At 42.9% G+C, this 25,740-nt stretch overlaps 2 protein-coding genes across 8 annotated transcripts in view; one reads left to right on the top strand and one right to left on the bottom strand.

Annotated features, from left to right (window-relative positions):
• Nucleotides 1-10,042, top strand: part of LOC134210350 (uncharacterized) — a 32,720-nt gene extending 22,678 nt beyond the window's left edge. The window contains exon 4 of the mRNA XM_062686402.1: nt 9,343-10,042. Within this exon, the coding sequence (XP_062542386.1) occupies nt 9,343-9,705 (363 nt within the window). The 3' untranslated portion in view covers nt 9,706-10,042. The remainder of the gene's footprint in view (nt 1-9,342) is intronic.
• Nucleotides 10,043-17,562: 7,520 nt separating this feature from the next.
• Nucleotides 17,563-25,740, bottom strand: part of LOC134210348 (F-box/LRR-repeat protein 6) — a 36,139-nt gene continuing 27,961 nt past the window's right edge. For all 7 annotated transcript variants that reach the window (XM_062686395.1, XM_062686397.1, XM_062686396.1 and 4 more), the window contains exons 3-10: nt 21,461-21,766; nt 21,192-21,402; nt 20,956-21,125; nt 20,759-20,899; nt 20,529-20,696; nt 20,235-20,467; nt 18,667-18,801; nt 17,563-18,603 (exon numbers count right to left, since the gene is read on the bottom strand). In XM_062686395.1, the coding sequence (XP_062542379.1) occupies nt 18,399-18,603; nt 18,667-18,801; nt 20,235-20,467; nt 20,529-20,696; nt 20,759-20,899; nt 20,956-21,125; nt 21,192-21,402; nt 21,461-21,766 (1,569 nt within the window). In that variant the 3' untranslated portion in view covers nt 17,563-18,398. The remainder of the gene's footprint in view (nt 18,604-18,666; nt 18,802-20,234; nt 20,468-20,528; nt 20,697-20,758; nt 20,900-20,955; nt 21,126-21,191; nt 21,403-21,460; nt 21,767-25,740) is intronic.

The raw sequence follows: 25,740 nt of genomic DNA, 5'->3' as shown, positions 1-25,740 counted from the left end.
AGATCTTTCGGGTTTTATATAAAGAATAACTCGATCATGATATGTGTTTAGGGGCGTTCTTAATCTGATGCATTGTGGAGCCTTCCTCTTTCAATCATTTATCTTCTAGTCTAGACAGTCTAGACACAAAGCTCTCCATGTATTCTGGAATTTTTCACCTGGATACAAGAACTCAATTGAAAACAACATCTAAGAAAATGTAATCAAAGAAATATAAGCTACGAAGCATTGAATGCCTCTACAATATGGCCCATCATATTTAAAATAAGGAAGCAAACACCACCACATTGTCTGTGTATCTTCTCTCCGCTTCAAGTCCCATCAAGTCACATCAAGTGGTCGTCTAACAAATGGTGATAAATCAAAATAAATCTTCATTCACATACCAACCGCATTGATATGACGGCACCGCGTCGGTACGTTGGTCTGGAATTCATGAATCACCTGAATCAGAAGAAATCCAAGCAAGCGAGGCCATCGAAAGTTATTTCTTTTCTCATTGGTTTATTCATCGTTTCTGCATTGGGCTCGTTCTCCTGAACGTCTGCGCCTACATACCGAAAGTGCCCGTCATCGTATAGGCATGACAGGTCGGGGCGTCCGTTGTCGACGTCTGGAGGATCTTCGCCTCGCACCACACCGCTCGCTCGTGCCACATTCAAACCGATGTACGACCCACTTTGGTGGGAGCGATAATAATTATCACTTTTATGTAACTTGGCAGGTTGCTTAAAATGTGTCTCGAAGATGCACATCACAGTCCAGGTTGAGGTAGAGCCAGGTCGACGTGGTTGGCCCTTGCCAACGAAAGTAAACATTGAGTAGGAGTACTCATCATGGTGGCCTGAAGTGCTTGAGCAGTTTATGATCAATGTAATGAGTTTTCTCCACGCACATTAGTCCGGTCGCTTTGTGCCAAGTTGGACATTGTTTACATATTTAACCACCGTACTACGTACTACTTGTTGGTATTGCTTCTGTTGTTGGATGGCAGATTCTTCGTTTGTTGATCGACCTGTTAAGTTATTGTTTATTAACGGTGGAAACTTTGTTTTTATAATTACGTAACATCAGGTGCAAGCAAGTTGTACAAGAAACCGACAGATTAGTTTAGCATTCGAGCTAGCACGAGTAGGTACTACGTTACGCAAATGTTTGCATACGATGGGGGACATCAACGCCAAATAGACCAGGAACACTTTTCTTGAATCATTTTTATTACCGCTCGGAACACGAAGAATAATAATGCCGGGGCAAATTGATTCATTGACACTTTTATCACTTCCGCAGCTGAAGAAATTTAATGGAATCCGATTGCAGTTGTGATTCGCTGCGCTGGTGTGGACTGTAATACCGTTTTGACTCAAATTCCGAACATGACTCATATTACGAACACTGGCGTTTTTGCACCTTTTAACCTAATTTTCCACCGGTTTAGGTACGGATGATCAAGATTACAAACTGATTCAATATCCTATGGAAAGAATTGAGCGAAAAAAGCTAGAATGGCCATTTAAAATCAAGTGTCCGGAATATGAGTCGTTTTCGAGATTTGATTAACTTTTTTTCCGAGAAAATTAGCTTAAGCTTCCAATGAAAAATTGTATCAAATTTCTACATGAAATGGCCGGGGTTCTGCTAAATCGCATTAAGCGCCAATGAAAATTTTTGGTCAAAGTTTTCGTGTAACAGATTTAACTGATCACAAATCCCATCGGACTTCGCTCAACGCCATAACAGAGGATACTTACTTGATACTTGATGGGCTACAGCTCTTAGATGAACCTACGCCGAATGGAGTATCCTTCTCCACTGGACTCGATCCTGGGCCAATCGCTTCCAGTCGCCCTGAACATTGAGCGCCCTCAGGTCCTCTCAAAAAGCACAAAAGCCTCTTCCACGGCACGGCGATCAATCCCGATAATATCGATATCGTCCGCAAATTGCATATGCGATCTTGTGATAATGGTACCCCTTCTTTGCACACCAGCTCTTCTAATCGCTCCCTCGAGCGCCATATTGAACAGTGGATTCGAGAGTGCACCACCCTGATTTAATTCATCTAAGGTAACAAATGACGTCATTATTTCATCTGCAACCCTTACACTTGATTTCGATCCGTCCAACGTTATACGAATCAGCCGTATCAGTTTCGCCGGAAAACCATGTTCAGGCATAATTTGCCATAATTCATTCCGTTTCACTGAATCGTACGCCGCCTTGAAATCAATAAACAGATGATGTGTCTGCAAGTTGTACTCCCGGAATTTATCAAGGATTTGTCTCAGAGTAAACATCTGATCCGTCGTTGATCGGCCCTCACGAAAACCTGCTTGGTATTCGCCGACGAAGGACTCTTCAAGCGGTCTCAATCTGTTTAACAGAATACGGGACATAATTTTGTACGAACTAAAGAGGGTTATTCCTCGGTAATTGGCGCACTCCAGCCCTTTCTTAACAAGAGGGCAAATGAGGCCGTTCAACCAGCTACCATATTTTCGACATAACATGGTGCAGAACTTCATAAAGCGCTATTCTCATTGCGCCGTGCCGGGCCGGGACCGGGTCCCGGTGGGCAGCATACTTTTTGATTGTATGCGTGAGCAACGAAAGCTTCTCGCATAAGTTTGACAGTTTGTTTTTGTTTTCATTTTGGAATCAATCAGCAAAGTTGATATTATTTTTCACTTCACTTTGTTGATAAGAGTCTCGATAGGAGTAAATATTTTGCACATGGCTGATTTTGGTGCTTTCGGTGGCATCCCCAAGGGTCTCGGAACAGGCGCCAGGATGCCCAATATCATATCTGGATGTCATAATTCCACTTGTCTTCGTTTTGGAAGTTTGATACCCATTTGAGTTTGATACCCATATTGGCAAAGCTTGTGATATTTTGAAATTGGCCGATTTTGGTGCCCCCAAAGGCTTCCCCAAGGGCCTCGGAACTGGCTCCAGGGTGGCCAATATCATGTCTGAATGTCATAATTCCACTCGTCTTGCAAAATGCTGAAGTTTGATATCCATATTGCCATAGTTTGTGATATTTTTCCCAAGGGCCTCGGAACTGGCCCCAAGGTTTCCAATATCATTTTTGGGTGTCATAATTTGACTCGTCTTCCATTGCTCCGGGAGTTCCTTCAGGAATTGCTCCGGGAGTTCCTCCAGGAAACCCTTCCGGGAGTTCCTCCAGGAAACCCTTCCGGGAGTTCCTGCAGAAAACCCTTCCGGGAGTTCCTCCAGAAAACCCTTCCAGGAGTTCCTCAAGGAAACCCTTCCGGGAGTTCCACCAGGAAACCCTCCGGGAGTTCCTCCAGGAATCCCTCCGGGAGTTTCTCCAGGAATTCCTCCGGGAGTTTCTCCAGTAATTTCTCCGGGAGTATCTCCAGTAATTGCTCCGGGAGTTCCTCCAGGAATTGCTCCGGGAGTTCCTCCAGGAATTGCTCCGGGAGTTCCTCCAGGAAACCCTTCCGGGAGTTCCTCCAGGAAACCCTTCCGGGAGTTCCTGCAGGAAACCCTTCCGGGAGTTCCTGCAGAAAACCCTTCCGGGAGTTCCTCCAGAAAACCCTTCCAGGAGTTCCTCAAGGAAACCCTTCCGGGAGTTCCTCCAGGAAACCCTTCCGGGAGTTCCTCCAGGAAACCCTTCCGGGAGTTCCTCCAGGAAACCCTTCCGGGAGTTCCTCCAGGAAACCCTTCCGGGAGTTCCTCCAGGAAACCCTTCCGGGAGTTCCTCCAGGAAACCCTTCCGGGAGTTCCTCCAGGAAACCCTTCCGGGAGTTCCTCCAGGAAACCCTTCCGGGAGTTCCTCCAGGAAAACCTTCCGGGAGTTCCTCCAGGAAACCCTTCCGGGAGTTCCTCTAGGAAACCCTTCAGGGAGTTCCTCCAGGAAACCCTTCCGGGAGTTCCTCCAGGAAACCCTTACAGGAGTTTCTCCAGGAAACCCTCCCGGAAGTTCCTCCAGGAAACCCTCTGGGAATTCCTACAGGTACCCCTAAGGAAATTTCTCAAGAAATCTCGTCGGGAATTTCTTCGGGAACTCCTTCAGAAATTTCCTAATAAATTTCTCTACGAATCTTGCCGGAAATTACTCCAGGAATCTCTCCATGAATCTCTACAGAAATCCTTTCAGCAATTCCTCCAGAAGTCCCTTCGAGAATTACTGCATAAATCTCTTTGGAGATTCCTCCAGAAATTCCTCCAGGAATCCATTCAAAAATTCCTTCAGGAATTCATCCAGAAATTCCTCCGGATATTTCCGATATTTCCTTCAAGAGTTCTTCCAGAAAATCTTCCGAAAATTCCTTCAAAAATTTATCCAATAGCTCCTCCACGAATTCCTCTAAAAATTTCTCCGGCAATTCCTTCAGGAGTTCCTCTGGAAATTCCTTCAAGAACGAGAAAACTCGTTTAAAATGTTCATTTCTCCATGCGAATAACACAATAAATCTTGCGATGGTTCAAACGAATGAATCAAATTATGTAAAAAATAATTAGGGGATTATCCTGGCGTGTTCGATTTGAATTGTCCATGTTTTTTGTTGAGATTGTCAGATTTTCCGAACACTGCTAGTGAGTAATTAAGAGTTCATGATGTTGTTAAGATATTCTGAAAATCAATGAGAATTCCTTAAAGCCTTGAATTATTCCTGGAAGTATCTCTGCAAGTTCTTAATATATGTAATGGAAACTAAGTAACGAGCTAAATAACTTCTAGAAGCAGAATCTGAAAGTTATTCTTGATCTCCGCAAAGGTACACAGGAGTTCCATGATGTTAATTATAACTCTGAGTTAATCAATCAAACGATTTGCGGGTATTATCATGGACATCGAGGAATCGTAATTGGCTCTCAAGTGTACTGACGTAGTAAAAATAAAAATAGGTTCCAGGTAGTCGACACCCTGAATTGCTAAATGAGTTTGCCGGAAAAAAATTTGGGGGAATTGCTGAAGATCCCCGAGGAATTAAATACTGTAGAAACACCCAGAAGAATCAAGTTAAGCTATAAAATATTATGAAAAATATGGGTACAAACACCAATCTTCGGCACGGAATTTGTGATTATTTAAATAAAATGTGGGGACGATCAGTTTCTCATTTTTATATATAGATTTATTAATAACACTTAGCATTTATGAGTCTACTATTTTAATCATGTTTTGTGAACACATAATCAATCACTTACTGTGTACTCGAACTACGGTTTTATGACCTCGGATGGCATTTCAGAATCTTCATTCTCGAACGCTTTATTGGTGCTCATAGCCATGTCAATGCGTAACGGTTCTAACCAACATCCAGCTAGTTTGCCCAAACAGCAATTCATTTCCGATAGAACCTTCGATTCTGATCCTGAATTTCGTTCACCTCAACACGACCAATAGGCACTCAGTGGTACTGGAACTTGGAAGCCGCGAAGGAGAAGAAATAGTAAATGTTATCCGGTCAATCACTGCTATTTCTTGGCTGTTGCCATCTGTCAAGCAGATCAAGGAACCAAACCGCTTTTTAAGAATACCTCTTCACTTTTTTAGCAATTATACGTTTTTCTTCGAAGACGTTCCGTACGGATATATGGTCTTCCTGGGGTTTTACTAGGCCGTCTTCAGTGTCTCGTACTCGAGTCGAGTCAAGTACGAGACACTGAAGACGGCCTTACTGTTGAGGTCGAAATACGTATCTGTCAAGATACAATTAAGTGGTGGAATTCAATGGGATTGTATAAACTCGTCTAATGACAAGTGATAATACAGAATTTGTTGAACATCTACGACAATCCAAACTGTCCTTGTGCTCAGATCTTAATATTCTAATTGATCAACATGAAGATCTTTGATGTCTCCACTATATTTAAAATAGCTCCACGGGCGTTACGGGGCCCTGATTAGCCTAGCGGTAAGATGCGCGGCTATGCTGAGGGTGGCTGGGTTAGATTCCCGGTGCCGGTCTTAGGCAATTTTCGGTTTGAAAATTGTCTCGACTTCCCTGGGCATAAAAGCATCATCGTGTTAGCCGAATGATATACGAATGTAAAAATAGTAACTTGGCTTAGAAACTTCGCGGTTAATAACTGCCATGGACCGAGCTGAATGGAGAAGACTTTTATGTATAGCACAGGCCACTCCGGTCTTAGCCTGGTTTATTATCTGAACTCATGTATGGTACCGTAGATATTCTGGGAATGTTATGATTTGTATATTCTGGGGTAATGACGTTTCCTGGGGTTTCTCCAACTACCACACAAGCATCACTCTGTTGGCCTTGTAGACCTTCAATATCTGAACTCAAGAATGTTTTGGAGTATCGTAGATATTTTTGGAATGTTGTAATTTCCATATACTGTTGTAATGATGTCTCCTGGGGTTTTTGCAACTAACACATAAGCTCAGTAGCCTTTGAATCACTAAATATTCTGAGAAAATTGTATTTTGTATATACTGGCGTAATGATGTCCCAGGGGGCTTCATCAACAAACACTTAAGCTCGAAAACCTATGGATCGCTCTCTTGGTCTTGAAACTATATTTGACCCCGGGAGTCCTGCTACGTCCCAAAAGGGGACGTGCCTAAGCCCCAAACTGCGTGTCTAGAGCCAACGGCAGCTTCCGGGGTGGGCACACAATACCTCTTTTTCCCGGGTCCCAGGGCGTTGTTTGGAAGAGAGAGTTTTCGATGGGGTGGTCCTAATAAAAATTAAGTTGATTTTCCTTTAAAGCTTTTTATACGGTGGCTACGGGTGACAGTGAGCTTCGCAACACTGCTTTGACGAGATACCAGCGGAGAGATGGCAACGGCGGGCTACCAGATGAGTGAGGGTCGGGTGGTGCCTTCTCGAAAGCCGATAACGGCGGGGAACGTATAGACGCGGCGACGGTGATACGTAGTGAAGTGGGCTTTGCGATGGATGAATGGCGACTGTCGAGGAACGCCACTGGCGGCGAATGGCTTCAAACGAAGATGGCGTTAGCTTGATGACGGCCGACTGCTGGCCTGTCAAGGGCGGCACGATGATGGTGTTGGCGGCGGATGGCTTCATTATAAGCGGAGCTTAGCTAGGGTTTAGCGTTGGCCAGTCAAAAGTTTCTGGCGGCATGAAGTGGCTTCAGGGAAGCAAGCAGTGAACGGTCCGGAACTGGCTTGATGTCGATGAAAGTCCCACGGTTTAGGCGTGGAAAGACTGCCGTAGCGCAACGCGGCGGTGGCGTGGCGGTCCGCCACGGCCTTGAAAGCGGCTGAATAGCGGCCGGTAGTTGGCCCAAGGATGGTGACAGCAAGAAATGGCTTGGATGGTGGATCGTTAGCAGCCGACTCGTCTATCGAGGGACGGCGTCGAGTGGCTTGATTGGCGGCGGCTGTCGAAAAACGATGGCGTCCCAAGACTTGGACGGCCTAATATGCGTTCTCACTGTCGCCTTGACAACGCGGTCTCGGTGGCAGTCCATTCCAACGAATTATAAAAAAAAAACACACTTTTTTTTACAATTTCGCAGGAATCTCAACGAGTGATCGAGAATCACGACCGTACCATCGTTCGGTCACACGACTAATAATCGCTCATCTCTATTTTTCGTCTCCACCTTTTCCATAGAGCAAAATCTCCGCGAGACTCTAACTTTTGTAGACTACACAAGAAAAAAGTCAAATTACAATTACGTCAATAAATATAAAATCCATCATCATCATCGAGGCGAACAAAGTAGTTTATTAGTGCCTCAATAATTGAAAAAAAAAAACACAATTGTCTAAACAAAATATCCGTAGGTCAAACTTCGTCAAGATACAATTAAAAAGTCAACTAACTAGCTGCTTAAAAGACAGCTTTTACTTGTGAAACACAAAGACTCTTGAATTGTGATAATGTCGTTGCACGTTTAATATGTGTAGGCATCGAAATGAAATCATTTATACTTAAAAAAACAAAGAATTTTGTGAAGCTCCATGCAAAAAGTGTTCTTTAATATACTGATTATAGCACTGCCCCATTAAGCGCACGTAAAAAGAAAACCCACATAGCGAAAAGGAATACTCAAAGCATTTGAAAGATTTAATTCACAAAATGTATTGGAGGGTAACATCACTTCCTTTGTTTGAGTTTGAACCCAAGACCCTTAGTATACTAGGCAGGTGATTTTCCTACTTAGCTACAAAGAATCTCCGTCGTCTTCCGCAGCTCTGCGGGTACTGATGAGACCAAATTCTCAATACCAGGCACATAGCCTATTTCACACGTTTTGTTTTGCACAATGCCAACGGAGTACGATGAATATTTAGTATTGTTTGGCATCTACATCTACAAAATAACTCCAATAACAAATTCTGTCAAAATTTGGCAAATTCGTTTTAAAGTTTATGTTTTTTTTAGAGCGGGAGAAAGCTAAAATATCGCGTGACTTTTCCCAATAAAAAGGAAAATCTCAGTACTGGCAAGTACAATAGCCATGGATCAAGACCCAAGCTCACAATGCTTAGTAGATGGTAAACTGCGATGCAACGATAAAACAAAAACAGTACAAATTAAGAAAAATAGAAATAAGAAATAATCACAGTAGTTTGAAACAATGGTCGAAGCGATAAACATATCCGACAAGGAAAAAAAAGTTCTTCCCGCTGAACAGAGATCTCGTCTAACAAGATCATTCCTGTCCTGGTTATAAAGCGGAAAGTTCGAAATGGAAACCCCCGTCTGGGTTGGCTTCAGCGAAACTAGAAGAAAGCTTCCGAACTGTTGACCGAGTACTTTGGAAATGTGTTTAGCAATGCATCACCAGTTCAACGCTGGAACTCACTCAAGAAAATAATGTTCCAATTTTCACGCGGAAAATTATTCCGAATTTTCGCCGTGATTAGGCTGTGAATCAGCGTTCCTATTGTATAATTTTTTCACCACGGTCTATTGATCCCCAACTTTGGGTAAATTTTGGTTTACATATCATTGAGCGCAATCGAGTGTTGAAAAGTAATCTATTGCTTGAACATGGGGCCCTTGATTTATCAAAAATGGTGCAGTTGTAAAAAAATTGGAAAAACAACAGTTCTGTTGTTTAACGTTAACTTGAACAAACCATCTATCCTACATTGTTGAGCATTTCGACCCATTTCAATACGATTTGTCGTGCAGAACGCAATTCTCTTCTCGTGCGAAATTGTTGGTCTTTTGTGCGAAAAACAGCCTGCTCCGTTTGAACCAATGCCGATGAAGGTCGGCGCTCTCACAATAAACCGATTTCTCATCATAAACATCTCATTAGCTGCCAATTATGTTTGCATTTCCATGTAGATAAAATCAAATCATGTACCACTAATTAACTGTCGTCTTTTCCCCCTATTTGTCTGTTCGCTAATTGCAGCAAAAATACATCTGGACCAGCGGCCGCCAGTGCGACTTCAAGGGTTGCGACCGACCGGATCTGCAGCCGGTGTCCGTCAACGGATGGTTCTGGACCGCCGAGCTGCAGAAGCTGGCCCCGGCCAACGTGCGCAACCAGAACGACTGGTCCGAGCAGGGTGGAATCGGCAAACCGCAACCGGACAACCGCGAGCTGCTGCAGGGTGGTGCCCCCGAGAACTGCCTGGCCATCCTGAACAACTTCTACAACGATGGCGTGCACTGGCACGACGTGGCCTGCCACCACGTGAAACCGTGGGTGTGCGAGGAGAACGATGCCCTGCTGAAGTACGTCAAGTACACCAACCCGGGGCTGCGCATCTAAGGGGCGGCCGGCAGATGAGGGAGTTGGGAAATAGGTACCAAAATTTATTCATTTTCTTGAATCACAGCTCATGTTCATCGCGCGCACTTACACGTGAAGCAAGAAATGGCACAAATTTTCTCTTATAGGATTAGTATTAAAGCAGTGTGATAGGTTTGTAAGATTCAGACTCAGAGAAGTACATCATAAATACGACTGCCAGTTTATTAGGTTGGACAAAGAGTAAAGTAGATCACATTTTTGCTGTTTTCTGTCATCGGTTTAATCTCATGATTTGAAAATTTTATTGATTTTATATTTATTGAATAAAATTTTTAAAAACAACCAACATAAACAATTTTGTGCTATCGAGAAAGAAAAAAAAACAACTCCAATTACGGCTTTTCCTCTCTGTCCTTGTCTTCTTGTTTTTAAACGGTCTATTTCCTAGATGGTGATTTTCAACAGTCAAAATCTGCACTGGCCACGTCCTTGCGAAAGCTGAGGAAGAATACTGGGGGTTAGTTGGACAACTAGTTAAGAAAGATGCAGAGAACTCTACGATCTCTCAAATGTTCCACGGGAGGTTTTAGAATTGTTAGTGACAAAGGTAAGTATAACAGTACTAACCGTTTTGGTATAATGTTAAACACATAGAAGCTTGAGTCAGTCGGTCCCTTCAATTGGGTTTTTAAGGAGTAATGAGATTATTACATATCTTAAATCTATTATAAAAACTGAGCCTAAATCCAATATTTCATAAATTTTGCTGATCGGGAAGTATTTAAATCAATTTCAAAAAAATTTATGATTTCGTATATTGAACACCCCTAACTTTATTTTACTATTGGACGAGGTGTCAACCTGTGAGCTATCTGCCAAACAGTAAAATTTTCAGATATTTTTCAAATCGATTTTCAACATTAAATTTAGTGTCTATGAGTGTGAAAAAATATGTTGTAGTTCAGAAAAAGGTGTTCTTTCGAATGAATAAATAAAATTAACATATTTTTTTTTAATTGGAAAACCCAATTCAAATATTGTTTTGATTTCTACTTTGGACTCCGCAAGACGCTCCGATCGAATAGAGTTCGCCGCCGTACCAAACTGACAATCTACAAAACGCTCATTAGACCGGTAGTCCTCTACGGACACGAGACCTGGACGATGCTCGTGGAGGACCCACGCGCACTTGGAGTTTTCGAAAGGAAAGTGCTGCGTACCATCTATGGTGGGGTGCAGATGACGGACGGTACGTGGAGGAGGCGAATGAACCACGAGTTGCATCAGCTGTTGGGAGAACCATCCATCGTTTACACCGCGAAAATCGGACGACTGCGGTGGGCCGGGCACGTAGCCAGAATGTCGGACAGTAACCCGGTGAAAATGGTTCTCGACAACGATCCGACGGGCACAAGAAGGCGAGGTGCGCAGCGGGCAAGGTGGATCGATCAGGTGGAAGATGACTTGCGGACCCTTCGTAGACTGCGTGGTTGGCGACGTGTAGCCATGGACCGAGCCGAATGGAGAAGACTCTTATATACCGCACAGGCCACTTCGGCCTTAGTCTGAATAAATGAAAATGAATTTGATTTCTACATCTCGATAACCTTCATATCTCAATATCTTTAAATGTCGATGCATTCTTGTCGTATCTAATCCAGGATTATCTCTCCCTATGCCGAAATATTCCAATTTTTAGGTTACCACCACAATTATGTAATAATAAACGCATCAAAAACTAGAAATCACGTTTGTTTTATTATCGTTTATAGTAACGAGCTTTTCTCGATTCAGTGCCTATGTTAATACTTCATCCTATCTCGATGGTCTTTTCAATATCGATATGTAGAGGTTGGAATTTATGTAGTTCAAACATGCAGTGGCACACATTCATATATTTAGCAATGGTTTTAGAAATGTTTTTTTCAAAGTTGAACTTTGAAGTACTGTGAAAAAATCACTCTCTTATAAATTTTGAATCTGTTTGGAGTGTTCACTAGTTTGGACCAAAGATTACCCCTAAAAAATAAAAAATCATATCAAAATTATTTAAAAATATTTTGCAAACACATTTTTTTAAATATGCATCGTTGCAACTTGCCCCTTATGCCGGGGCAAGTTAAAACACTGCTTTATATACAAACATAAGCTATTATTGCTGTATTAAAAACAAAATATATGTACTCACTGAGACTTAAGATACACGAGGTTGTTAAGGTGACTACACAACAAAGCCACAAGCGTAATTTTCAAGAGAAAAATTCTAAAGAACCGAAGTACGCAGTACGCTGAATAGTTGCCTGCAGGTGACCACTTGCACTTGGATTATCTTTCAGGATGGTTCACTATTTTCATTCATTTATTTAGTTTACATCTAAACAGATAACACTGAATCAACAATTTGACGCCACAATACACGGTTCGAGGCCGCATCTCTCCACCCTCGGATACGCCCCACGCTCGCCAAGTCGTTTTGCACCTGGTCTGCCCATCTCGCTCGCTGCGCTCCACGCCGTCTCGTACCTGCCAGATCGGAAGCGAACACCATCTTTGCAGGGTTGCTGTCCGGCATTCTTGCAACATGTCCTGCCCATCGTACCCTTCCGGCTTTAGCTACCTTCTGGATACTGGGTTCGCCGTAGAGTTGGGCGAGCTCATGGTTCATTCTTCGCCGCCACACACCGTCTTCTTGCACACCGCCAAAGATGGTCCTAAGCACCCGTCTCTCGAATACTCCGAGTGCTTGCAAGTCCTCCTCGAGCATTGTCCATGTTTCATGTCCGTAGAGGACAACCGGTCTTATTAGCGTCTTGTACATGACACATTTGGTGCGGTGGCGAATCTCTTTCGACCGCAGTTTCTTCTGGAGTCCGTAGTAGGCCCGACTTCCACAGATGATGCGCCTTCGTATTTCACGACTAACGTTGTTGTCAGCCGTTAGCAAGGATCCGAGGTAGACGAATTCCTCGACCACCTCGAAGGTATCCCCGTCTATCGTAACACTGCTTCCCAGGCGGGCCCTGTCGCGCTCGGTTCCGCCCACAAGCATGTACTTTGTCTTTGATGCATTCACCACCAGTCCAACTTTTGTTGCTTCACGTTTCAGGCGGGTGTACAGTTCTACCACCTTTGCAAATGTTCGGCCGGCAATGTCCATGTCATCCGCGAAGCAAAAAAATTGACTGGATCTGTTGAAAATCGTACCCCGGCTGTTACACCCGGCTCTCCGCATGACACCTTCTAGCACAATGTTGAACAACAGGCACGAAAGTCCATCACCTTGTCTTAGTCCCCGGCGCGATTCGAACGAACTGGAGTGTTCGCCCGAAATCTTCACACAGTTTTGCACACCATCCACCGTTGCTTTGATCAGTCTGGTAAGCTTCCCAGGGAAGCTGTTCTCGTCCATAATTTTCCATAGCTCTAAGCGATCTATACTGTCGTATGCCGCCTTGAAATCAACGAACAGATGGTGCATTGGGACCTGGTATTCACGGCATTTTTGAAGGATTTGCCGTACAGTAAAGATCTGGTCCGTTGTCGAGCGGCCGTCAACGAAGCCGGCTTGATAACTTCCCACGAACTCGTTCACTAATGGTGACAGAAGACGGAAGATGATCTGGGATATCACTTTGTAGGCGGTATTAAGGATGGTGATCGCTCGAAAGTTCTCACACTCCAGTTTGTCGCCTTTTTTTAGATAGGGCATATAACCCCTTCCTTCCACTCCTCCGGTAGCTGTTCGGTTTCCCAGATTCTTACTATCAGTTTGTGCAGGCAAGTGACCAGCTTTTCCGTGGCCATCTTGATGAGCTCAGCTCCGATACTATCCTTACCAGCTGCTTTATTGGTCTTTAGCTGTTGAATGGCATCCTCAACTTCCCTCAAGGTGGGGACTGGTTGGCTTCCATCGTCCGCTGAACTGACGTAGTCATCTCCTCCGCTGCCTTGACTTTCACTGCCTGTACTCTCAGCGCCATTCAGATGTTCCTCGTAGTGCTGCTTCCACCTTTCGATCACCACACGTTCGTCCGTCAAGATGCTCCCATCCTTATCCCGACACATTTCGGCTCGCGGCACGAAGCCTTTGCGGGATGCGTTGAGCTTCTGATAGCACTTGCGTGTATCTTGAGAACGGCACAGCTGTTCCATCTCCTCGCACTCCGCTTCTTTCAGGCGGCGTTTCTTCTCCTGAAAAAGGCGGGTCTGCTGTCTCCGCTTCCGTCTGCCGGGTACCTTGCTGCAGCGCGACCGCCCGCGCTGCGTCCTTCTCCTCCAGAATCTGTCTGCACTCTTCGTCGAACCAATCGTTCCGTCGACTTCGTTCCACATACCCGACGTTGTTCTCCGCTGCGTCGTTAATGGCTGCTTGAACTGTATTCCAGCAGTCCTCAAGAGGGGCCCCATCGAGCTCACCCTCTTCCGGCAACGCTGCCTCGAGATGCTGCGCATATGCAGTGGCGACATCAGGTTGCTTCAGTCGCTCTAGGTCGTAAAGCATCGCATGGCTTGAAAAAGTGAACACGTTTGAATGCGTTGCTGTCAGAAGTGCAGCGTCGAATGAAGATCCATTCGAGTAGATTGTTCAACAGATGGCGCTAGTGTTTCAATGGTTTGTGGTGACGATATTTTTTAAACCTACGGAGCCTACTTGCGGACACATGCAGCTTTTTATAGAGGTTTAACAGGGTCCACTGTCAAACCCCACCACATCCAAAGCAGGCGCCAGAACTGGCGCCTGGACAGGGATCGTCAAGCCCTTGGACATTTTCCCTGCTGCCCGAAATGTTCACATGCTTTATGCTTTATTTTTTTAAAGAGCAAGTGCAAGTAAAGAAGATGATGAATTTCAAAATAAGAACCATGACGTTTAAACATGATCCATTTTTATTATATTCTTTAGTGGAGATTGTCAGCATGAAACAAAAGGGAGGGACCGAAAATTTATATATTTGTTTTAGAAATGTAGGCTTTTTTTTTATAAATTTATGTTTCTTGGATGTATTCTCGCTTAACTTTTCAAAAGGACCTAAGTAACATTTTTTTCATGATTTAATTGGAGTACTGCAATCAAAAGCTTTCATGTTTTTTTGTTGATTGCGCTATTCAAATTAATTCATGAAAAAAAATGTTACTTAGGACTTTTTGAAAAGTTAAGCGAGTATTCACAGAGCACGCGTTTGCTTTTGATTTCTATTCGATCCAGAAAGATTTACTTATTTGACATAACATATTATTTAGTAGCTTTAAAAGGCGTCTTCTTTTATTCTCATTTAAAAAACAATCCATTGCCCGAGGAGCGCCCATGGAGATGCAGAGGATTCCTCGGTTTCTTGTAGCAATGAACTAATTTTCCTCTCCAAATCCTAAATTGATTGTGAGAACGTGGTCAGCATTACTATTGTTCTTGAATTAATAATACTCTAAAGCATGTAGGGTAAGACGGTATGATGCGCCCCACCTGGCCAAAACGCCCTTTTTGATTTCTAGAAAACTATAACTAACTAAGGGTAAAAATCAGTTGGTACCTTGGGGCATATGACCCTTTCCTTCCACTCCTCCGGTAGCTTTCCGTGCCCATCTTGATGAGCTCTGCTCCGATCCCATCCTCACCAGCTGCTTTATTGATCTTTAACTGTTGGATGACATTCTTAACTTCCTGGTTGACTTCCATCGTCCGCTGAACCTAACTCTCAGCGCCATTTAGGTATTCCTCGTAGTGCTGCTTCTACCTTTCGATCACCACACGTTCGTCCGTCAAGATTCTCCCATCCTTATCCCTGCACATTTCGGCTCGCGGCACGAAGCCTTTGCGAGATGCGTTGAGCTTCTGATAGAACTTGCGTGTTTCATGAGAACGGCTCAGCTGTTCCAAGTCATCGCACTCCGTTTTCGTCTATAGCGTTCTACGTTGTGCCGGGTCCCCTGATGCAGCGTGACCGCCGCACTGCGCCCTTTTCCTCCAGAATCTGTCTGCACTTTTCGTCGAACCAAGCGTTTCGTCGATTTCGTCCTATATTTTCGACGTCGCTTTTCGTTAATTATTTCTTTAACTGTATTTCAGCAGGGGCTCCTCTTGAGCACTGCTCATTATATTCCAGCAACGATGTCTCGAGTTGCTGCGCGTACGCATTGTCGACATCAGGTTGCTTCAGTAGCTCTAGGTCGTACCGTGGCGACCGTTGGTACCGAACATTGTTGATGACGGATAGTTTTGAGCGCAGTTTAACCATCACCATATAATGGTCAGAGTCGTTGTTAGCGCCACGATATGTCCTGACGTCGATAATAACGGAGAAGTGCCGTCCATCAATCAGAACGTGGTCGATTTGTGATTCTGTCTGCAGTGGTGATCTCCAGGTGTACCGATACGGAAGACTGTGTTGGAAGTAGGTGCTGCGAATGGCCATATGCTTGGAGGCAGCGAAATCAATTAGTCGTAGTCGTAGTTTTCGTTCGTCAGCCGGTTAGCGCTGAACTTTCCAATAGTCGGTATAAACTTCTCCTGTTGGCTATCCTGAGCGTTCAAATCTGCTATGATGATTTTAACGTCGTGGCTTGGGCAGCTGTCGTACTCACGTTCCAGCTGCGCGTAGAATGCGTCCTTAAAACTATGTCTATTTAGAATCCGGAATCATTCATTGTATTGCAGCGGAGTAGTTCCTGCGAAGTTTAAGTTTGCTTTTTGGACAAAATTGCAAAAAAACAGATGATTTTGGCAAGGGATATGCAGCTGTGGAGCAAAGACCTAAGTGTTTGTGACGAATAAGACGATGGACTCGAAGACAAGGAGGAATGTCTCAAAAACCGCGGCCGACCTTCCATAAAGCCCATAAAGTCCCCGTGAAGTTTTGGCCAGATTTGGCGAGTTACCACTACAGCCGGGATGTCGTCCAGTGGTACCGCGATAATAACGAAGATTTCATCGATAAAAACATAAATCCACGCAACTGTCCACAGCTCCGGCCCATCGAGACATTTTGGGCAGTAATTAAGCGGAAGCTTGAGAAAAAAACAGCTCGGGACGCAACTCAGATGACCAAAATGTGGAACAAATGTGCCAAGGAAGTTGACTCCGGAGGTGTGCAACTTTTGATAAGAGAAATAAAGAAGAAGGTGCGAATTTTCACTAGAAACAAGAAGAAATGATTTGTATCAATATTTTTTCCTTAAAGTACAGTGAATTACCCTTGTTTTGATGTATTGACCTTATTTGTACGTCAATCCGTTACCGAGATACAAAAGATTTTAATATTCCGGATTCTAAATGGACATAGCTTTATCATCCGATGAAGTTGAGCGATTTGCAGTTCCACGAACCGAGTTTCTAATCGCTAGTCTCTTTTCGTCGCTGTGGTCTTCGCCGAATGATCCGTATTCTCTCGCTGACTATTTTTAAGCTGGTTTTTGAAGGGGTAGAAACACCGCCTGGAAGATGCAGAGTACGATGAGATGGGACAGTTGTGCTCTACGCAAATTCTATTAGAATACTCCGTGGTTGGACTGGTGGTGAATGCTTCGAAAACAAGGTACATTCTGGTAGACGGAACCGAGTGCGACACGGCCTGGAAAGCAGTGCTACGATAGATGGGGAAATTTTCAAAGTGGTCGAGGAATTCGTTTGCCTTGGATCTTTATTATGCTAACGGTTGAAATAGTGTTAAGCCCCAAACGCAATACAACGGAAACGGAAAATTTGACAGTTAGCCCATACATTTTCTGTCAAATTTTCCGTTTCCGTCGCCGTTCCGTCGTATTGCGTTTGGGGCTTTAGTCGTGCAATACGAAAGGGGCATTTTTAACAAGACTGAAATAATTCGGTCATTCAACATTACGATTCTTCAAATCCAGATTACTCAATTGAAAGGCAGTTCATTCATTGTTACGGTAAATTAACTTATGCCATTTAATTTATATATTAATCCACACACCTATTTTGAACCTGGCCCGGTTCTATCTGATGAGAACAATTGGACTTAAATCATTCAATAACAAATCTCATTTTATTTCTTTTAAACTGCTTCTCTGAAATAGAACTCGATTGTTTTATCTAGGTGTATGTATAAGTTTATGTTTGTTGTTGTTGTTGCTGCAAGTTCTTTTCTCCTATTGATGTAGAGAGCACAGATTTTGGATACCCCAAGCAGTGATCGATCCACGGTGAAACCAATACTAATGGCTTTTTACGATGAATAAAAATAAAATTATATTACACTTGTTGTACCAGTCGGGAGGAAGCTACCAAAGTCGAAGAGTGGACTGATTTTTTAAATGTTTTATTCAAAAATACCCGAATAGTACAGAAAACTGTAAATTGAATAAATACAAATCAACTGGAAGCCAAAGGAGACTGTTCAACAGGCAAATCATAGATCCTAAGGTATTTAATGCTAGACTTAAAAGAAGATCTCGTTCCGCGCAGATCCACTGCGAGATTGCGTCCCACACACATAGTAAAAAATATCACAAACGGGTCTTTTCGTAATACACCCACGAACTCACTCATGCAAAAACTCACGCGCCCGAACCACGCCTACAATAATCTCACGGGACTGTTCCCACCCTGGAAGGGACTCGATCACACACGTGTGGTTTCCGCGAACGACGACGAGCTTGGGGCAGATCGCACACACTCTGTACAATAGAACGCTTTCTACGTTGGGTCGGAGCTCCCTTTCTTTACTTTCTCTCCGTTCCGGTTGGGAGTTCCTTTACTGTAGCTGTTTGGGTTGCTTCAGGGTTACACCGAGGTTTTCCCGCAGTTCGGCGATCTCCTGGGGACCTTGCAGTAGCCGTTTGACACCTCGTGGAAGCCCACGGCAGGAGGACAGGTTGATGGAGTTGATGTGCGGGCAGCAGGTGAGGACCTCCTTGACGGCCTCCAACGACACGGACGAACCGCACAGATTGAGATGGCTGTGTGAGATGAAGGTTCGAAGTTAGTACATGGGGTAAGAGAAGGCGAAAGGGGTCACTTACTTCAGAGGCGATTCGGGTCCTTTATCGGCCAGTGCTTTAAGGGCATCATCCAGGGGTTTGGTGGCGTTGGCCCATGCAAGATCGAACTCAATGAGACTGTGGGCCCACTTGGAGGATATCAGCTCTAGACCAGACCTGTGAAGATAATAAAAAATACATTGAAAAAAAATCTTCGGATTCAAAAACGAGTGTTCCGGAAATGTTCAACATAGGGCGTATAACTACCGACCAGGTCAGGGCTAATTACACTAAGGTCGTTACCACATACTAAGGGGGGACTAACAACCACAATGGAAATAATTGCGATACACCAAGAATGAGTCTTCTTCCCTTAAAGAAAATGGAACACAACATATTATTATTTTCAAGTCTATAGGGGATCAAAAATTCCAGGAAATATCTCTCTTCCAGGTAAGAAATTCTATTGAAGGATCAGGATTCGGTAGCTTAAACATTCTGCGTCGCGGTAGCTTAAACATTTTACAAAACCCGTTCAGGATAATAAATAGAAAGCTATATGGAAACTCATATGTGAATATGTACGTTATGTGGAAGATATTGATTTGAAAAATGTATTGGAGGTAACCACTTTCCCTTCGATGGGACTCGAACCCATGACCCTACAGTACGCTAGACTGGTGCTTTAACCAACTAAGCTACGAAGGACCTCCGTCGGCCTTCGCAACCTAGCGGCTACTGAACGAGCTCGAGATTCCCAAATTGGACGCATAGTCAAATCACTCGCAATCCATTTCTCAAGCCAATCCTTCCACATGTGTATTGTACACGTCCACATTAGAGGAGCGTGAGTATTTAGAATGTCTGGCGGCTATACACATTCTTCATCAGCAACGGTACTGATCAAGTGAGGTTGTGTAAGCATTTGCCAGTCGGTCGTCATATATTCACATATGAGTTTCCATAACATTGTAAATTAACGTCCAAGTCGGGTGGTTTAATCCCCGGAAATAGGCAATTAACTTTGATTGAACTGAACCTGAGTTGCGTGCTCTTGCCTACGCAATGCGGTCGGGTCTGAGCTTGACGACCGACTGGCAAATGCTTACACAACCTCACTTGATCAGTACCGTTGCTGATGAAGAATGTGTATAGCCGCCAGACATTCTAAATACTCACGCTCCTCTAATGTGGACGTGTACAATACACATGTGGAAGGATTGGCTTGAGAAATGGATTGCGAGTGATTTGACTATGCGTCCAATTTGGGAATCTCGAGCTCGTTCAGTAGCCGCTAGGTTGCGAAGGCCGACGGAGGTCCTTCGTAGCTTAGTTGGTTAAAGCACCAGTCTAGCGTACTGTAGGGTCATGGGTTCGAGTCCCATCGAAGGGAAAGTGGTTACCTCCAATACATTTTTCAAATCAATATCTTCCACATAACGTACATATTCACATATGAGTTTCCATAACATTGTAAATTAACGTCCAAGTCGGGTGGTTTAATCCCCGGAAATAGGCAATTAACTTTGATTGAACAGAAAGCTATATCCAAAATCGATCGTAACGAACATTTTCCTGGAACATTATCCAATCGCCTTACGATTACATACCCAAGATCTCTCGTAATGGAACACCCGGAGAGAAAAAGATGCTTGAGGTCCCAGGTCGGCAACCGAATCAAACTATCATGGGTCAAGCGTGAGCAGCCTCGTACATCCAGCAGCTTCAACTTGGTGCTGGTTTTGAGAATCCTCTGAAGATACTCATCGTTGAAGAGTCGCGACTCATCGGCCAGCGAAGCAACCGAGAGTTCCTCCAGCTCCGGAAAGCCAAGGGAGTCCATCTGTTGGCGAGAAAACCGCGATAGAATAATGTTGAAGATTACAGATCGTTCCAATACGAACCTGCTCCTGGAGAGTTGCCGTACTCATATTGATATGCGAGTTCGTTATCCGGAGGACCTTCAGCTTCTGGCATCCGGCTTGGAGCTGCTCGATGTTGAGTATACCGTGTGAGATGGCGACTGTGCTCACGTTGGACAGGTCCAACAGAACGAGATTTGGGCATTGAGTCTACAGATACGAAAGAGCATTATTGTTTTTTTTTTAATTGTGAGTATGAAGAATGAAGTTACCGAAAGTGTCTTGACGATTTGTGGAATGCCGCTAAGACGATTGTGGGCCAGATAGAGATGAGTTAACCGTTCTCCCATCTCCGTAATGGCTGCGCACAGCGAAACCTGACCGACGGCGGTTTTGTTCCCATTGACTTCAGCCTAGAAAACATAGATATTACAAAATGCGAAAGCCTTCGATTGAATGATCAACCCACATTTATTGAGCTTAGATCCAGTCTTCGTAGACTTTTGAACTCTTGCACGAGAAACATGAGATGATCAGATGTGAGTTGCTTCCACCCAGTTAGGGTTATCCCAACCAAGTTTGGTGCGGCCGCCAGCAGCTTATCCAGCACGCATTGCACGTTGGTGATCTTCCAGTTTCCTGCAGATTGAAAAGTCAAGCTTATGAATAACTCCCAAAGACACAACTGAACGGTTCGTTACTTACCGAAACTGACATCAGTACTGTTATGGAGGCGATTTTCGATTAGCCATTTGAGCTTAAGCTCGGTTTTGAACCGATCCTTAGCCCAGTTGCCAAGGTCTACTGTTCGCCAGAGCGAAGGCACCAGGGAAGCTTTATGCCAAGCAGAACATACTTTACCGAGCCGTACCAACGATGGAATGCAACCGTCGTCTTGGATGACGTGTTGAAATATCTGTAGCACGAAGGACATTAACATTTTTGCACTCGTCTGATTTGGAGAAGTCGCTTACCTCGCACAGTATGTGTTCCGGAAGTTGATAGGCCCAAGGGCTTTGATCTTCGGGCTGTTTGTACTCCTCCTGGGGGACGACGGTGGCCTTTTCCGTGTTGTTGTTTGTCTTACGTGTGGAGTCCCGTGGTCGTCTGGTGCGCTTCTCAGGCGAGGCGGCAACCGTCGATTCCTCCGCATCGCTGTCCCCTCGGTTAAGGCTCTTGGGCTTGCGCGTCCGCTTGCGACTGGCTTTCTTTGGTTGTTGTACTGTTGCATCAGATGCCTTCTTTATGCACAGCTTGATGCCGATTTTGTTTTCGCTTATCTGGGTAAGGTAAGAGAAGAGAACATCCATGAACAACTGAAGCAAACGCCGCGTGTAATTTTAAAAGAATCAGGCAATATAAGCCTGAATATTGAAAAACATCACGATCTTATGTACGTTTCGATTATTCTAACCCTTTTTGGCCCAACTTTCATCAATATTATACTGAAGACGATGTATTCATTCCATTTGGTTTCGGGCATTTAACAATGAAGAATCAATGGACATAGTTGAAGAATACATTTTTGAGACATGTCCTTGAATTGCGAACATGTGATCAGAGCCGTAGCGTGGACTCCCAGCGCCCTTGGCAAAACCTTTATTTGGCGCCCCTTACTTTCGTGCATATTCAAAACGAAGATTTTCATATGAGTAGAGAGAGATTAAAACCCATTTTTTTGCGTTATGGACTTAATGAATTTATGCTTTATGAATCTCTTAAGCCTCCATAACTGGCATATGTTCCAATAGGGAGGAAGTAAGGATTATTAATAGGCCAGAACATGTCTAGAAATTACTTTTCTAGAAATTTCAACGATTTTCTGAAAGCTTAAAAAACCTACGCAAATAATTTAAAAAAACTAGATCCAGTAGTGCGTGGTTGTGAATTCATGAACTAGTGGATCTAACTTGACCAATAAAATCCAACTCTCATATGTGCCGTTAGGTGATCGAATCACCTAGTCGAATCAAGAATAACCCTACTTTGGAGTGGACTGAAAAGACCTTCTGAATCACCATTAGACTTATTGATGAAGAAAAATATTTGAGGTTATGGCTTTCAGTCTTATAATGCTCAAAAACGGGTTTTTCGTTTTTATCCGACGTTTCGGTTACATATATTGTACCTTTATCAAGGAGTTAAGTAAGTCCCGTTTTATTGTTACAGAAGACTGAAAGCCATAACCTCAAATATCACCATCATAGTCGATCTCTCCTAGAAAGATGAAGAAAAATCCATCCCTAAAGTAACTTGGTCGGTGGTTTGAAAGAACTACTGTAGAAGTCAATATTAACTAAATATATAACTTTGTAATACTCAACTTTGGAGTGAATTTGGTAGAAGGTAGGAATATATATAGAAAACCTACGGTGTTGGTCTGTCGTTAGTTTGGTGACAACGGTTGATTGGTTAGACCAATAAATTTCAATTTAAAGGAGGTCAGTTGCCATCTTTACTAAAATCTCTCGATGCAGATTCTCGTATTCAGCATGCCGTTAGGTGAGAGTCATCATTTCAAGTGCTCATCCTCGTTTAAAGTTCTACTAGATTATTCAAAACCAATGGAAAAGATCAAATTCAAATTATCATTGCTCATCGAATATTTATGTCAGAAATGTCACTGAATCAAACTGGATCGTAATGACCCGTTTAAGGACCTCAAATAGGTTGCCTACCTAAAAGAAGAGAAATTATATCAAATCCACACAAACTCTTTATCACTATTTCTATTACATTTCTATTCTTTGTACATATTTGAAAACAGTTTGGATTTATTAGTCGCGAAAAAAACAATATAGGCTATATGGATTTAAGGCACCTTTTTTTTCTTCTTTTTTTTAACTAATTTTATTTGCTAATTATCTAATACATGCAGGGTTCGGATTTCTCACTCACTCACGCGACAACTGATCACTCCACCATGCATTTTATCCGGATAAATTACAATGCGATAAACCCCGGCACAAGCGGTGGTGCGAAAAATTGTTATCCTCCTTCCCATGCTTCGCGAAAATCAAATGCAGCTTACTTTGCCTCTCCAAGCTGTTTGAATCTGATGATGCGCCACGATAAGCAGAAGGTTCAATACAGCAGTTTTTCCCCTCACTTTCAATCAATTCATGTGGTGGCGTGGTTTTAGTGGTCGTTCTGAACATTTAAAAATTGTTTTGGGTTTGAATCCCGTTGCGGTCCTAAATTTTTATAAATATGCTTGTAAAATTTATCTGGTGAGGCGACAAAAGGAACAATTGTGGATTAAAATTAAATTATCTGGCGATCCGGCGCTCACGAATTTATCACCCGCCATTCTATCCGGATAAAAATGTTGTGTGAGAATACTTCCTCACAGGGGGACCATGAAAAATCATACTCCGCTTAATGGATTAATTGCAGGTTTTTATTCATATGAGTGAGAATCCCGAAGCCTGAATACATGCATTCATCTCTTAGACTAGGTGTTCCGTGTTTTCTTAACACTATCATCCTTATTTGCTATGTTATATTTTTAGTTATTATTAATACATTTCAATTGCCTCTGGCAGTTAGAACCATGTAGGAATTACAATGTTTTCAACTTATACTAATCTTAGCCTATTTTATACTAAGGGTACAAGGAGTTAATCGTTGCAATAGAAGATTGCAACAATTTTTGTCTAAAATTGGAAATTATTTTGTTGGACATTTGTTGCAATGTCTCGATATTAGAAATTCTATGAAGTTCATTGGTACTATACCACGGAGGCAACTTCAGAATCATTTTCAGAATTTTATTTTGAATCCTCTGAAGTGCCTTCTTTCTGGTATTGCAGCAACTAGCCCATATTGGCACAGCATACAACATGGCAGGTCTAAAAATTTGTTTGTTAATCAAAAGTTTGTTCTTAAGACAAAGTTTTGATTTTCTGTTTATAAGTGGATATAGGCACTTAATATATTTGTTACATTTGGCTTGAAGGCCTTCAATGTGATTTTTAAAAGTTAATTTTTGATCTAGCAGAAGTCTTAAATATTTAGCTTCGCTAGACCAATTAATTGGAACCCCATTCATAGTGACAATATGTCGGTTTCAAATAAGAAGCTCTCGGCTTATGTGGGAAAATTATAAGCTGAGTTTTGGAAGCATTCGGGGAAATTTTCCATTTTTGCAAGTAAGTGGAGAAAATATCCAAACTTTTTTGCAATCTACTACAAATGACACGAAGGCTTCGCCCTTTGGCTGAGAGGCCCGTGTCATCTGCAAACAAAGATTTTTGACACCCTGGTGGTAAATCAGGTAAGTCAGAAGTAAAAATGTTATACAATATGGGCCCCAGTATGCTGCCTTGGGGGACACCAGCCCTTACAGGTAATCTATCAGATTTGGAATTCTGATAGTTTACCTGCAGTGAGCGATCTGATAAATAATTTTGGATCAGTTTAATGATGTACAGAGGAAAATTAAAATTCATCAATTTTACAATCAAACCTTCATGCCAAACACTGTCAAATGCTTTCTCTATATCAAGAAGAGCAACTCCAGTCGAATATCCTTCAGATTTGTTGAGCCGAATTAAATTCGTTACTCTTAATAACTGATGGGTGGTTGAATGCCCATGGCGAAAACCAAATTGCTCATCAGCAAAAATAGAATTGTCATTAATATGAACCATCATTCTATTTAAAATAATCTTTTCAAACAGTTTGCTTATTGAAGAAAGCAAACTGATTGGGCGATAACTAGAAGCCTCAGATGGATTTTTGACCGGCTTCAAAATAGGAACAACTTTGGCGTTTTTCCATTTATCTGGGAAGTATGCCAATTGAAAACATTTGTTAAATAAATTAACCAAAAAGGATAAAGAGCTCTCAGGAAGTTTTTTGATAAGTATGTAGAAAATACCATCATCACCCGGGGCTTTCATATTTTTAAATTTTCTAGTAATAGATCTCACTTCATCCAAATTAGTTCCCAACGAAAGGTCAAAAACATTCTCTTGATTGAGAATGTCTTCGAAGCTCCGTGTAACCTGATCCTCAATTGGACTAGTGAGACCTAGACTAAAATTATGGGCACTCTCGAACTGCTGAGCAAGTTTTTGAGCCTTTTCGCCATTTGTTAATAAAATTTTATTTCCCTCTTTAAGCGCTGGAATTGGCTTTTGAGGTTTTTTTAAAGAATTTTTGTTAATTTCCAAAAGGGTTCCGAACTGGGATCCAACTTCGAGACATTATTCTCAAAGTTGGTATTTCCCAGAATAGCGAAACGTTTTTT

This window comes from Armigeres subalbatus, chromosome 2 (genome assembly GCF_024139115.2).
Source record: "Armigeres subalbatus isolate Guangzhou_Male chromosome 2, GZ_Asu_2, whole genome shotgun sequence".
In the NCBI taxonomy this organism is placed as follows: domain Eukaryota; kingdom Metazoa; phylum Arthropoda; class Insecta; order Diptera; family Culicidae; genus Armigeres; species Armigeres subalbatus.
This window is presented reverse-complemented; position numbering and strand designations above follow the sequence as displayed.